The 15,512-nt window shown below is 48.7% G+C and overlaps 1 protein-coding gene across 1 annotated transcript in view; it reads left to right on the top strand.

Annotated features, from left to right (window-relative positions):
- Window positions 1-2,392: 2,392 nt before the first annotated feature.
- Window positions 2,393-15,512, top strand: part of LOC311247530 (leishmanolysin-like peptidase) — a gene marked incomplete at its 5' end in the record, with an annotated part of 45,256 nt that continues 32,136 nt past the window's right edge. Inside the window, 2 exon segments of the mRNA XM_084338572.1 lie at window positions 2,393-2,439; window positions 2,442-2,509. Of these exon segments, the coding sequence (XP_084194698.1) occupies window positions 2,393-2,439; window positions 2,442-2,509 (115 nt within the window).

Below are 15,512 nucleotides of genomic sequence, written 5' to 3'. Positions count from 1 at the left end.
TATCTAGCGCTTCCCAAGTAGGATTGCTCAAGAATTTCCCCATATCAAAAGTACTAACTGCCATTTTTTTTTTTTTTACACAAATGCCATTTTTACACACATCAATTAATTACTATACAAGTGTAAACAAACACAGTTCACCAAATCCATCAACCAACAATTGAACACGGGTTACAAGATCCCGGACGAGCCCCCATTTATGTTACGACCCCTGTGTGTCTAAGGGTAAAGGGCTGTAACATAACAGTTGGTTGACAGAAAAGATGGACCACGTTTGTAAACAACAATGATATTTATTGAGAGATGCAAAGGAAGCACATGTAGCTCAGGGGTGAGCCCAGGCCAAAACAACAAACAAACACCACTATACCCCAAATAAACCCAATCTAATCTATGGTAAAATAAATTACATTACCTAAACTACTCTTACCTAACCAAAACAGGAGAAAACAATATCCAAAGGAAATGGCAGCTCACCCCATCTGTGCTTCCTGAGAAAGAGAGAAAAACACATTAATGATATACAACAAAATGGAAACATAACAAAACAATCTATAGGTAACAATGCTCTCTCTCTGCGGCCATACAACCACACAGGCACTTTCACTATTACAAAGGCCTATAAACAAAAAGGGATATTATCAAAGTACAATGCCACAAAATAACACTAGGCCTAGCCTCATGCCAGAGAGAGAGAGAAAGACTGAAGGGAGAAGCCATGTTTTAACAGGTGTGTGGTGATCCATGATTGGGTGGTGTTGATTGAGTGTTGGAGTCTGGAAAACCATCTACCAATCGGTGCTGTGCTGGGTAATGGAAGGGCAGGCCTGGCAGGGACCAATGGTGGAGGGAACAATGGCTGGAGGGAGGAAAGAAAAATGGAGAACACACACACATGGAGACACACACTGGGGAATATATACATTGGGATGTAACATACACGCTGCTACACACTGCTACACACTGCTACACACTGCTACACGCTGCTACACGCTGCTACATGCTGCTACACACTGCTACACACTGCTACACACTGCTACACACTGCTATACACTGCTACACACTGCTACACGCTGCTACACACTGCTACACACTGCTACACACTGCTATACACTGCTACACACTGCTACACACTGCTACACGCTGCTACACACTGCTACACGCTGCTACACACTGCTACACACTGCTACACACTGCTACACACTGCTACACGCTGCTACATGCTGCTACACACTGCTACACGCTGCTACACACTGCTACACACTGCTACACGCTGCTACACACTGCTACACACTGCTACACACTGCTACATGCTGCTACACACTGCTACACACTGCTACACGCTGCTACACACTGCTACACACTGCTACATGCTGGCTACACACTGCTACACGCTGCTACACACTGCTACACACTGCTACACGCTGCTACATGCTGCTACACACTGCTACACTCTGCTACACACTGCTACACACTGCTACATGCTGCTACACACTGCTACATGCTGCTACACACTGCTACATACTGCTACACTCTGCTAAACACTGCTACACACTGCTACACACTGCTACACACTGCTACACACTGCTATACACTGCTACACGCTGCTACATGCTGCTACACACTGCTACACACTGCTATACACTGCTACACACTGCTATACACTGCTACACACTGCTACACACTGCTACACACTGCTATACACTGCTACACACTGCTATACACTGCTACACACTGCTACACACTGCTACACACTGCTCTACACTGCTACACACTGCTACATGCTGCTACACACTGCTACACTGCTACATACTGCTACACTCTGCTATACACTGCTACTACTACAGTAGTGTAGCAGTAGTACAGTAGTGTCTGTGTATGTGTGTGTGTCTCATGAGTACCATCTTTAAGGTAGTCAGAAGATGCTGATAATGATATTTTGGAGACTAGATTGGACTCTGTGTTATATATTATATACACTATATTACTGTATATAATCTATATCCCTGTGTGTCTGTCTCTCTGTGTGTGTCTCTCTCTCTCTCTCTCTCGTCGCTCTGTGTGTCTGTCTCTCTCTCTCGTCTCTGTGTGTGTCTCTCTCTCTCGTCTCTCTGTCTCTCCTCTCTCGTCTCTCTGTGTGTCTCTCTCTCTCTCTCTCCTCTCTCTCTCTCTCTCTCTCTCTCTCTCTCTCTCTCTCTCGTCTCTCTCTCTCTCTCTCTCTCTCTCTCTCTCTCTCCTCTCTCTCTCTCTCTCTCTCTCTCTCTCTCCTCTCTCTCTCTCCTCTCTCTCTCTCTCTCTCTCTCTCCTCTCTCTCTCTCTCTCTCTCTCTCTCTCTCTCTCTCTCTCTCTCTCTCTCTCTCCTCTCTCTCTCTTCCCCCCCCCCCCCCCCCAGCCTGGGTCTGTACCAGTGGAGTGACTTGGTGATTCGCAGGGTGACCAGATGTGGGACATCAGAGGAGGAGCAATGATCCGCCATGAGGTTCACATCTTGGTGACGCCACGAGTTGTTGTGAGTTCACATAATGTGTGTGTGTGTGTGTACTGTAGGTGTAGCTGAGGGGTACAATTCCCTGACTGTATTGTTAGATATGATATTTAATACCACTACCTCATGTACTTTAACTTCTGGCCACCCAGTACAAGATATAAGTATGATGAACACTTTCCCACCTGATGAAACGAACCAACACAAATGGACCAAATCGAATATTTAATACAGCAAAGGGTGTACACAATATTCACTTAATTACATTTATGATTTGAAATGTTAAGTATGCACTTTTATGGCAAATGAGTATTCGTAGGTAAATCAACATTGAATGTCCAATCTCTGGTTGCGCAGGGAGTAAGTATACAACCTGGAATATTTAGGAAACGATAGCGATAGTACTTAAATAATTATAGCTGGATACACTAAGGGGGGGGGGTCCCGCTGGTTGTAAGACAGTAGGAGGGGGGGGTTAGAGAAGTCGCTGGCGGTATCCCATCTGGCCGACGGTGTCTTGGGAGAATCCAAAGTCTTAGACCCAGTGCCCACAGAACCTGGGGCCGTAGACGAACACAGCTGGACCCTCTGTGGAACGGTATCTGCCGGTCCACAACGGAGAGACGTGGTGCGACCTCACGTGTAGAGCGCCGCCTCACCTGTAGTCCTCTCCGGGGGGTAATTCCAACACTCGACAGTGTTGGCCTTTATCCATGGAATAATCAAAGCACATAAAGCATAATCCAAGAGCCGTGGAAGGCTCGCCGTCGTCGGGTAGAGTAATCCAATATACAGGTCCAGTCGCTCTTGACCCGGAGCTCCTCGGATGCAATCACCACTAGGGGTCTGACCAGCCTGGATAAGCGTCCAGATAACGTCAGGAACGATGGGGGTACTGATAACTGTAGGACTCGAACCGAACGATGCACCATACATAAATAGACTATTATTAGCTTAATAGAATACGTCCAACTCGACGGTATGGTGCCAAACTATGACCATTCAACTATTAATCTACACGATGTCTCAATGCCTATTCTGGGCCAAGTAGGCCCTACTACACCGCACGTGTGCGGTGCCTCTTCCTCTTTTTATATACAACGGGCCAAAACAGTCCATGCCTGTGGAGTGGAATGGCTTGTCGCCGATTCGGAGGCGACAGGGGGGTAGGTCAGCCATCCGTGGTATGCTGGGCTGCGCGCGCCACTTACGGCAGTCTAGACAGGTTCGCTGGAAGCGCCGTACTGCTTCTCTGCCTTGCAATATCCAATAACGACGTCTGATCTCCGCGAAGACTCTCTCTGCTCCTGCGTGGTGTACATCCTCGTCGTATTTCTTTATGATCAGCTCTGTGACCTTGTGTCGGCTGTTCAAGACGATCGGGTGCTTAATGTCATCTGGTAGATCGGGGGCTCTCCGCAGGCGACCACCCACTCTGATGAGATTATGTGCGTCACTCTCTGGTGCCAGGTGAATCAGTCTGCTGTCTGATGGGACGGGGTTTCCTCCCTGTAGACAGTCTAGCTCATCGGGGAACGAGTCTCTCTGGGCTCGTTGTAGTAGAAGAAGTTCTGCTTCTTCGTAGTCAGCTGCTGACATGTCAGTGGTGGACTGAATCTCTGGGTGGTGCCGCAGGAATGTCCTTTGTTGCGCACTCTCTAGGGTAATGCAGTCATCTATGTTCGGGTCTGTGGAGGCGACAGTGCTCAGTCCACAGAACATAGGCTTCTTGTTCTTAGCCTCCTCTCTACTTGCTTCCCTCGGGGTGGGCGTAGGCCAATCTCCTTCCGGGAGCTGGAGGAATGCTGGTCCGTCACTGTAGATGTTGTGACGGGTTAGGTCATCCAGGGACATTCCCCGGGTGATGACGTCAGCTGGGTTGTGTTTGGTATCCACATATCTCCAGCTTGCTTCTCCTGTTAGTTCCTGAATCTCGGTGACTCTGACTCCCACGAAGACTTTGTATCTGCATGAATCAGACTTAATCCATGTGAGTACTGTCGTGGAATCTGACCACAAGATTGTTCTATGCACCGGAATGGTGAGTTCACGTTGGATTAACGTGGCTAGATGCGCTCCTGCGAGGGCTGCGCAGAGCTCTAGACGTGGGATAAATTGTTGCTTACGTGGGGCTATCCTTGAGCGGGCCAGTATGAAAGCAGTGTGTATCTCTCCTCCCATCTCTTGGGCACGCAAATAAGCAACCGATCCGTAGGCTACTTCGGAGGCATCGCTGAAGACGTGTAGCTCAATCTCGCATGTCTCTGGCCTCACCGTGGATGGGAAGTAGCTGCGGCGTATATTAACACCTGGGAGTGAGCGGAGTTCCGTCTCCCACTCTCTCCATGTTGAGGCAAGGTGTGCGGGTATTGGGTCGTCCCAGCCCTGGTCCTTGTCCCATAGTGCTCGTATGATCATCTTTGCCCTGGTGGTGTAAGGTAGAATACATCCCAGCGGGTCATATTGTCTGGCGAGTGTTCTGTACACACTCCGTCTGGTGGTCGGTATCGCCGCCGACCTTCCTTGCTCTGGAGCCAAGGGTTTGTGTCTATAGTGGAGCGAGTCTGTTTTGAAGCGCCAGACTAATCCTAGTGTCATTTCTTGGGCTTCTCCTGGGATTGTCGCCATCCAGGTCTCGCTGCTGGCAGCCTTGTCTGCGGAGGAGAGGCTGCGCAATACGTGCGGGTCACTGCTGGCCCACTGCCTGAGATCAAAGCCTCCTTTGATTAGGGAGGCGCGTAACTTGATTAGGAGAGCCTCGGCTTCTTCTTGAGTCGAGACGCTTTGTAGACAGTTGTCTACGTAGAAACTGTTCTTCACACTGTGTTGGACCTCTTCACCTGCTGCTGGGTCCTCTGTGACGTGTTTCTGTAGTGCAAATGTAGCACAGCACGGGCTGCATGTGGTTCCGAAGGGGAGTACTTCCCACTGGTAGATGGATGGGTTCTCATCTCCGATCTTCTCTCTCCATAGGAACCGTAGCAGAGGCTTGTCCTCCTCTACTAGTCTCACTTGCAAGAACATCCCTTTGATATCCCCGCTTATGGCCACCTTGTCCTGGCGGAATCGCAGTAGCACGCCTAGTAGGGAGGGGCCGAGTGTGGGGCCGGGCAAAAGCTCTTTATTCAGATTTTGGGATCCGATCTGGTAGCTGCAGTTAAACACAATGCGATCCTTGCCATTGTGATGGACCTTGTGATGCGGCACGTACCATGATTCGGTCGTCTGATCGGCCTCTTTAATGTCAATCTTTGTTACGTGTCCCGCTGTGATTAGCTTCTCAATCTCAGCTCGGTACACACTCTGTTGAGCGGGGTCTTTGGCCAGGCGCCGCTCTGTGTTCAGTAGATAGCGCTCCGTGGCGTCTTTCTTTGCGTGAAAGGGGGGCATTCCCTCTCTCCTCAGGAGTGGAGTTGCGTATCTCATCACTCCGCCGACTGTGACTCTCTTTGTCCCCTGCTCGAGTAGGTGGATGGCGTAAATGTCTTCTTTAGAGCGAATGTCTTTCTTTTCGTTCTTAAAGGGCATTGTCTCTAGGGTCCATAGCCTCTCGACATGCTGCAGGAGAGTGGTGTCTTCTTCTGTCGTTCGGGAGTGGAAGCAGCTAGTGGCTGCGGTTCGGTTGAGAGATTTAGCGAGGGGGCCTTGTAATGTCCATCCTAAGCGGGTCTCGACGGCTGCAGGACAGCCTCGGGGACCGGTGTGGACCCGGTCAATCGGGACTATGAGTTCTGCATGGTCGGAGCCTATCAACAGGGTCGGGGTAGCGCCGTTTATGAGCGGGATAGGTAATTGGCGCAGGTGCACATATTTATCCATCAACTTGGTGACAGGGTAGGTGTACTGCGAGAGTCCTATTTCTTGGCTGGTGAAAGCATTTGTGATCTTGTACTGTCGCTCTGGCTGCCCGTTGGCTGCGATAGTGAAGGAGACATTCTCGCCCTTTATCGTCTTCAAATCTCTTCTTATTGTCCGAATCGTCATTTCGTTCTTGCTCCCCCGCAGTCCCAGTTGAGTCGCAGCGGAGGCGAGCAGAAGGGTCTTCTCTGACCCGTCATCAAGGACGGCGTAAGTGTCCATGACTTTATCCTGGTAGCTCAATGTCACACGGACTACCTTTAAGAGCACTTGAGCTCCGTTGCTGCTGGCGGGGTCAATGTACATGACACTTGCCTTGGTGCCGCTCCGTGGTGCAGGTGTAGGCCGTCTTACGTTACTATCGTGTAGTATATCTAGATGGGCTCCATCGCACCGGCTGCACCTTTTCTTTAGGCGGCATTCGGCTGCCATGTGGGGCTGCACACATCGATAACAGCGCCGGTTGGACTTTATCCATTGGCTCACTTCTTCTGCATTCATCTTTGTGAATGTGTCACATTGTGACAGCCAGTGTTCTTTCTCACAGTAGGGACACGCTATCTTCCACTTCTCCTTCCTCGAGGGGGTGCTGTGACTCTTACTGCTCGGTACTGACTCTGATTGGTGCATGACAGTCACCGATCTTCTTCCATCATTTATTCTCCTGGGTCCCTCTCTGGAGCTTGGCGTGCTCCGCCCGAAGGTGTCCAGTCGTAAGCTGCTGACCTCTCTCGCCAGGAAGTCGGCCAGATCAAGGAGGGATGGCTCGGGGCCGTCGGGATCTCGGTAGTCCCTCTGCCGCCGAAAGCGCTCCTGTCTTGCGGGTGGCAGCTTCTCCAAAATCCTCTCAACGTTAGAGTTGGCGTACAGCTCATGCCTGCCCTTCTCCCGTTGAGCTCCCAGCATCCCCACCAGGGACTGCACTTTGATTGACAGGTCATCTAGTGAGCGATTGTCTGTGGCTGGGGGTAGGCGGTCAATATGCCTTATCTCCTGGATTACGTAATCCCATATACGTCCATATCTTTGATCCAGCGCTGCAAGGGCCGCTGTGTATGGGGTCGAGGAGGTAGCATAGGCTAGCGCTATATTGTGTGCTCGCTGTACTTTCAGGTGCTTCAATAATATTGCATACTTGTGGCGTTCATCAATGACATCCGCCAGCATTGTCTCTAAGCACATCCGGAGCTCCGTGTACTGTGCTCGACTCTCATAGACGAAGTCTGGGATTGATGGCGTGGCGTTGTATGACGCCGTGGATGGCGAATACATCGGCGAGCGTTGGGGGAGAGACCTCCTGGGCGAGTCCCCTCTTGCGCCTCGCTGTGGGCCGGTACTGGCAGGGTACCATGGCCCGCTGGTCCAGGTACTGTTCCTCGGGGCTGGTCGTGCGTCGTGCTCACCCGTAAATAGAGTCGGGGGTCTGTAGCGCAGCGCCGCGGGGGTATAGCCTGGACTGTATGGGACCTCCTGGTCCGGTGGAGTACTGTGCTGTCGTCGGGCTTGGTTCTCCTCTTCTCCCTCTTCTTCTTCTATCAAATCTTCCAGATCTTGTAATAGTTTATTTAGCTTCTCCGCAGTGTAGGCCGCTCCTTCCTTGTAGCTGGGTCTCGCTTGGACCGGTATGGGAAGGGGGTCTGCGGGGGGTCTAGACTCGGTCTGTTGGTCAAGTTCAGGGTCGCTTGCTCGTTGCGGTGACGCTGCTCTTGACTGCTGTCTCGACGAGTTCCTTGAGCCCCTGGCGGAGGGAGAGGGAGTTGTCCTTTTGATCAGCTGCTCTATTAGTTGCGCTTGTAGTCTGTCGCGCTCTGCGTCTCTTTGGGCACCGGCAGCGGTGCGCTGGGCGTCGGCGCGGTCTCTTGCCATATTCGCGTCTGTGCTTGGAGCCGATCGCGTTCGGTAGAGGCTGTCAGGCCGACGAGGAACGCCTGTTGTAGTATCCTCTCCGCTTCGCTGGGGGAAGGCGGTAGTGGAGGTGAGCCGCTCCTGCGTGAACCGCTCCTGGGGGTACTCGTTGGGGAGTCCTGGAGCTCTAGTTCCTCGGCGCTCTCCTCTTCTTCTTCCGTGCAGAGTTCTCTCTCTGTAGGGTTGTCTTCCTCCCGGGGCGTGTCGGGGACTACTTCTTTAGTAGTGGCGGGGGGTAAAGGCATGTCAATTCCCTCCTGGTCTCCACCGTGGGCTTGGTCAGTTACATTAGGACCTACTAGGGCCTCTGTGGTCGGGGAAACCTGGTCGTTAAGGTCAGACATAATTTTACTTTCTACTTTTACTACGTTTACCGTTTGTCGAAGGCTAGGTAGTTGACTGACAGTGTAAGCCTCTAAGTACTGAGGTGTCTGTCGTCTCCGCCGCGGGCGTTCTAGGTTAGGAGGATCGTTTCGTGGAGTGTTCATCATAGGCCATTTCGATATTAATAACACTATATTAATATTACACTAGTTACCATCCGGCTCGAAGGACCAATTGTAGCTGAGGGGTACAATTCCCTGACTGTATTGTTAGATATGATATTTAATACCACTACCTCATGTACTTTAACTTCTGGCCACCCAGTACAAGATATAAGTATGATGAACACTTTCCCACCTGATGAAACGAACCAACACAAATGGACCAAATCGAATATTTAATACAGCAAAGGGTGTACACAATATTCACTTAATTACATTTATGATTTGAAATGTTAAGTATGCACTTTTATGGCAAATGAGCATTCGTAGGTAAATCAACATTGAATGTCCAATCTCTGGTTGCGCAGGGAGTAAGTATACAACCTGGAATATTTAGGAAACGATAGCGATAGTACTTAAATAATTATAGCTGGATACACTAAGGGGGGGGGGGGTCCCGCTGGTTGTAAGACAGTAGGAGGGGGGGGTTAGAGAAGTCGCTGGCGGTATCCCATCTGGCCGACGGTGTCTTGGGAGAATCCAAAGTCTTAGACCCAGTGCCCACAGAACCTGGGGCCGTAGACGAACACAGCTGGACCCTCTGTGGAACGGTATCTGCCGGTCCACAACGGAGAGACGTGGTGCGACCTCACGTGTAGAGCGCCGCCTCACCTGTAGTCCTCTCCGGGGGGTAATTCCAACACTCGACAGTGTTGGCCTTTATCCATGGAATAATCAAAGCACATAAAGCATAATCCAAGAGCCGTGGAAGGCTCGCCGTCGTCGGGTAGAGTAATCCAATATACAGGTCCAGTCGCTCTTGACCCGGAGCTCCTCGGATGCAATCACCACTAGGGGTCTGACCAGCCTGGATAAGCGTCCAGATAACGTCAGGAACGATGGGGGTACTGATAACTGTAGGACTCGAACCGAACGATGCACCATACATAAATAGACTATTATTAGCTTAATAGAATACGTCCAACTCGACGGTATGGTGCCAAACTATGACCATTCAACTATTAATCTACACGATGTCTCAATGCCTATTCTGGGCCAAGTAGGCCCTACTACACCGCACGTGCTTCGTGGGGAGGCTTTTGCGTCTGTCACTCTGTTGGAGGGTAAAGAACTGGACTAAAAGAAAGTTCTACTTTACGAGCGTCATATATATATGCGCTATGAACAAATAGTACCACACGTATTTCGCCCGGCATATTACTGCGCGGAACCGGGGGCTGCCTCGACATGTTAGGCGGCACGATTGAACTTGAACCTAGGGGTATGGCAACCTGGCGCCAGGTTCTAGTCCAATGGTAGAATGAAACTATTATGGGCTGTTTAGTAGAAACGGGGATATTCAATGCATATTGTACAAGGAATATACAGGGGATATCAAACGATATACAAATACAATTAAATATATATATATAAATAAATATACATATTCGGTTTAATCTGATCCTTCACAACAGTAGGGCTGACCCCAAGCTTCAATCTCTGCCATGGTAATCTATGCCAATATCAAAATCCAAATGCTTTGTTTTTTTTACCACTCCACCAATGTATCAAAATAATGAATAGCTTTTAGAAACAATAATCCAACAACATTCAGCTTTGGCCCAATCCCGATTCCCTTCTTATGGCCCTAACCCTGGTTTTGGAGTGCCCTTTGTAGTGGCCCTTCTCAGGAGGGGGTGCTAATGGTTAACTGTTCTCAGGAGGATGTGCTAATGTTTAACTGTGTTCACAGGAGGAGGTGCTAATGGTTAACTGTTCTCAGGAGGAGGTGCTAATGGTTAACTGTTCTCAGGAGGAGGTGCTAATGTTTAACTGTGTTCTCAGGAGGAGGTGCTAATGTTTAACTGTTCACAGGAGGAGGTGCTAACGTTTAACTGTTCTCAGGAGGAGGTGCTAACGTTTAACTGTTCTCAGGAGGAGGTGCTAACGTTTAACTGTTCTCAGGAGGAGGTGCTAATGTTTAACTGTTCTCAGGAGGAGGTGCTAACGTTTAACTGTTCTCAGGAGGAGGTGCTAATGTTTAACTGTTCTCAGGAGGAGGTGCTAATGGTTAACTGTTCTCAGGAGGTGGTGCTAATGTTTAACTGTTCACAGGAGGAGGTGCTAACGTTTAACTGTTCTCAGGAGGTGGTGCTAATGTTTAACTGTTGTCAGGAGGAGGTGCTAATGGGTAACTGTTCTCAGGAGGGGGTGCTAATGGGTAACTGTTCTCAGGAGGGGGTGCTAATGTTTAACTGTTCTCAGGAGGGGGTGCTAATGTTTAACTGTTCTCAGGAGGGGGTGCTAACGTTTAACTGTTCTCATGAGGAGGTGCTAACGTTTAACTGTTCTCAGGAGGAGGTGCTAACGTTTAACTGTTCTCATGAGGAGGTGCTAACGTTTAACTGTTCTCAGGAGGAGGTGCTAATGGTTAACTGTTCTCAGGAGGAGGTGCTAACGTTTAACTGTTCTCATGAGGAGGTGCTAACGTTTAACTGTTCTCAGGAGGAGGTGCTAACGTTTAACTGTTCTCATGAGGAGGTGCTAACGTTTAACTGTTCTCAGGAGGAGGTGCTAATGGTTAACTGTTCTCAGGAGGAGGTGCTAACGTTTAACTGTTCTCATGAGGAGGTGCTAACGTTTAACTGTTCTCAGGAGGAGGTGCTAATGGTTAACTGTTCTCAGGAGGAGGTGCTAACGTTTAACTGTTCTCAGGAGGAGGTGCTAATGTTTAACTGTTCTCAGGAGGGGGTGCTAATGTTTAACTGTTCTCAGGAGGAGGTGCTAACGTTTAACTGTTCTCAGGAGGAGGTGCTAATGGTTAACTGTTCTCAGGAGGGGGTGCTAACGTTTAACTGTTCTCATGAGGAGGTGCTAACGTTTAACTGTTCTCAGGAGGAGGTGCTAACGTTTAACTGTTCTCATGAGGAGGTGCTAACGTTTAACTGTTCTCAGGAGGAGGTGCTAATGGTTAACTGTTCTCAGGAGGAGGTGCTAACGTTTAACTGTTCTCATGAGGAGGTGCTAACGTTTAACTGTTCTCAGGAGGAGGTGCTAATGGTTAACTGTTCTCAGGAGGAGGTGCTAACGTTTAACTGTTCTCAGGAGGAGGTGCTAATGTTTAACTGTTCTCAGGAGGGGGTGCTAATGTTTAACTGTTCTCAGGAGGAGGTGCTAACGTTTAACTGTTCTCATGAGGAGGTGCTAACGTTTAACTGTTCTCAGGAGGAGGTGCTAATGGTTAACTGTTTTCAGGAGGATTTGCTAATGGTTAACTGTTCTCAGGAGGGGGTGCTAATGGGTAACTGTTCTCAGGAGGAGGTGCTAACGTTTAACTGTTCTCATGAGGAGGTGCTAACGTTTAACTGTTCTCAGGAGGAGGTGCTAATTTTTAACTGTTCTCAGGAGGAGGTGCTAATGGTTAACTGTGTTCTCAGGAGGAGGTGCTAATGGTTAACTGTTCTCAGGAGGGGGTGCTAACGTTTAACTGTTCTCAGGAGGAGGTGCTAATGTTTAACTGTTCACAGGAGGAGGTGCTAATGTTTAACTGTTCTCAGGAGGAGGTGCTAATGGGTAACTGTTCTCAGGAGGAGGTGCTAATGGTTAACTGTTCTCAGGAGGGGGTGCTAACGTTTAACTGTTCTCAGGAGGAGGTGCTAATGTTTAACTGTTCACAGGAGGAGGTGCTAATGTTTAACTGTTCTCAGGAGGAGGTGCTAATGGGTAACTGTTCTCAGGAGGGGGTGCTAATGTTTAACTGTTCTCAGGAGGGGGTGCTAATGTTTAACTGTTCTCGGGAGGAGGTGCTAACGTTTAACTGTTCTCAGGAGGAGGTGCTAACGTTTAACTGTTCTCAGGAGAAGGTGCTAATGGTTAACTGTTCTCAGGAGGAGGTGCTAATGTTTAACTGTTCTCAGGAGAAGGTGCTAATGTTTAACTGTTCTCAGGAGGAGGTGCTAATGTTTAACTGTTCTCAGGAGGAGGTGCTAATGTTTAACTGTTCTCAGGAGGAGGTGCTAACGTTTAACTGTTCTCAGGAGAAGGTGCTAATGGTTAACTGTTCTCAGGAGGAGGTGCTAATGTTTAACTGTTCTCAGGAGAAGGTGCTAATGTTTAACTGTTCTCAGGAGGAGGTGCTAATGTTTAACTGTTCTCAGGAGGAGGTGCTAATGTTTAACTGTTCTCAGGAGAAGGTGCTAATGTTTAACTGTTCTCAGGAGGATTTGCTAATGGTTAACTGTTCTCAGGAGGGGGTGCTAATGGGTAACTGTTCTCAGGAGGAGGTGCTAACGTTTAACTGTTCTCATGAGGAGGTGCTAACGTTTAACTGTTCTCAGGAGGAGGTGCTAATTTTTAACTGTTCTCAGGAGGAGGTGCTAATGGTTAACTGTGTTCTCAGGAGGAGGTGCTATTGGTTAACTGTTCTCAGGAGGGGGTGCTAACGTTTAACTGTTCTCAGGAGGAGGTGCTAATGTTTAACTGTTCACAGGAGGAGGTGCTAATGTTTAACTGTTCTCAGGAGGAGGTGCTAATGTTTAACTGTGTTCTCAGGAGGAGGTGCTAATGTTTAACTGTTCACAGGAGGAGGTGCTAACGTTTAACTGTTCTCAGGAGGAGGTGCTAACGTTTAACTGTTCTCAGGAGGAGGTGCTAACGTTTAACTGTTCTCAGGAGGAGGTGCTAATGTTTAACTGTTCTCAGGAGGAGGTGCTAACGTTTAACTGTTCTCAGGAGGAGGTGCTAATGTTTAACTGTTCTCAGGAGGAGGTGCTAATGGTTAACTGTTCTCAGGAGGTGGTGCTAATGTTTAACTGTTCACAGGAGGAGGTGCTAACGTTTAACTGTTCTCAGGAGGTGGTGCTAATGTTTAACTGTTGTCAGGAGGAGGTGCTAATGGGTAACTGTTCTCAGGAGGGGGTGCTAATGGGTAACTGTTCTCAGGAGGGGGTGCTAATGTTTAACTGTTCTCAGGAGGGGGTGCTAATGTTTAACTGTTCTCAGGAGGGGGTGCTAACGTTTAACTGTTCTCATGAGGAGGTGCTAACGTTTAACTGTTCTCAGGAGGAGGTGCTAACGTTTAACTGTTCTCATGAGGAGGTGCTAACGTTTAACTGTTCTCAGGAGGAGGTGCTAATGGTTAACTGTTCTCAGGAGGAGGTGCTAACGTTTAACTGTTCTCATGAGGAGGTGCTAACGTTTAACTGTTCTCAGGAGGAGGTGCTAACGTTTAACTGTTCTCATGAGGAGGTGCTAACGTTTAACTGTTCTCAGGAGGAGGTGCTAATGGTTAACTGTTCTCAGGAGGAGGTGCTAACGTTTAACTGTTCTCATGAGGAGGTGCTAACGTTTAACTGTTCTCAGGAGGAGGTGCTAATGGTTAACTGTTCTCAGGAGGAGGTGCTAACGTTTAACTGTTCTCAGGAGGAGGTGCTAATGTTTAACTGTTCTCAGGAGGGGGTGCTAATGTTTAACTGTTCTCAGGAGGAGGTGCTAACGTTTAACTGTTCTCAGGAGGAGGTGCTAATGGTTAACTGTTCTCAGGAGGGGGTGCTAACGTTTAACTGTTCTCATGAGGAGGTGCTAACGTTTAACTGTTCTCAGGAGGAGGTGCTAACGTTTAACTGTTCTCATGAGGAGGTGCTAACGTTTAACTGTTCTCAGGAGGAGGTGCTAATGGTTAACTGTTCTCAGGAGGAGGTGCTAACGTTTAACTGTTCTCATGAGGAGGTGCTAACGTTTAACTGTTCTCAGGAGGAGGTGCTAATGGTTAACTGTTCTCAGGAGGAGGTGCTAACGTTTAACTGTTCTCAGGAGGAGGTGCTAATGTTTAACTGTTCTCAGGAGGGGGTGCTAATGTTTAACTGTTCTCAGGAGGAGGTGCTAACGTTTAACTGTTCTCATGAGGAGGTGCTAACGTTTAACTGTTCTCAGGAGGAGGTGCTAATGGTTAACTGTTTTCAGGAGGATTTGCTAATGGTTAACTGTTCTCAGGAGGGGGTGCTAATGGGTAACTGTTCTCAGGAGGAGGTGCTAACGTTTAACTGTTCTCATGAGGAGGTGCTAACGTTTAACTGTTCTCAGGAGGAGGTGCTAATTTTTAACTGTTCTCAGGAGGAGGTGCTAATGGTTAACTGTGTTCTCAGGAGGAGGTGCTAATGGTTAACTGTTCTCAGGAGGGGGTGCTAACGTTTAACTGTTCTCAGGAGGAGGTGCTAATGTTTAACTGTTCACAGGAGGAGGTGCTAATGTTTAACTGTTCTCAGGAGGAGGTGCTAATGGGTAACTGTTCTCAGGAGGAGGTGCTAATGGTTAACTGTTCTCAGGAGGGGGTGCTAACGTTTAACTGTTCTCAGGAGGAGGTGCTAATGTTTAACTGTTCACAGGAGGAGGTGCTAATGTTTAACTGTTCTCAGGAGGAGGTGCTAATGGGTAACTGTTCTCAGGAGGGGGTGCTAATGTTTAACTGTTCTCAGGAGGGGGTGCTAATGTTTAACTGTTCTCGGGAGGAGGTGCTAACGTTTAACTGTTCTCAGGAGGAGGTGCTAACGTTTAACTGTTCTCAGGAGAAGGTGCTAATGGTTAACTGTTCTCAGGAGGAGGTGCTAATGTTTAACTGTTCTCAGGAGAAGGTGCTAATGTTTAACTGTTCTCAGGAGGAGGTGCTAATGTTTAACTGTTCTCAGGAGGAGGTGCTAATGTTTAACTGTTCTCAGGAGGAGGTGCTAACGTTTAACTGTTCTCAGGAGAAGGTGCTAATGGTTAACTGTTCTCAGGAGGAG

This window comes from Notolepis coatsorum (assembly GCF_963971535.1).
Source record: "Notolepis coatsorum genome assembly, contig: SCAFFOLD_1347, whole genome shotgun sequence".
NCBI classification, from domain to species: Eukaryota; Metazoa; Chordata; class Actinopteri; order Aulopiformes; family Paralepididae; genus Notolepis; species Notolepis coatsorum.
Note: the sequence above shows the minus strand (reverse complement) of the source record. Positions and strands in the feature narration are given on the sequence as shown.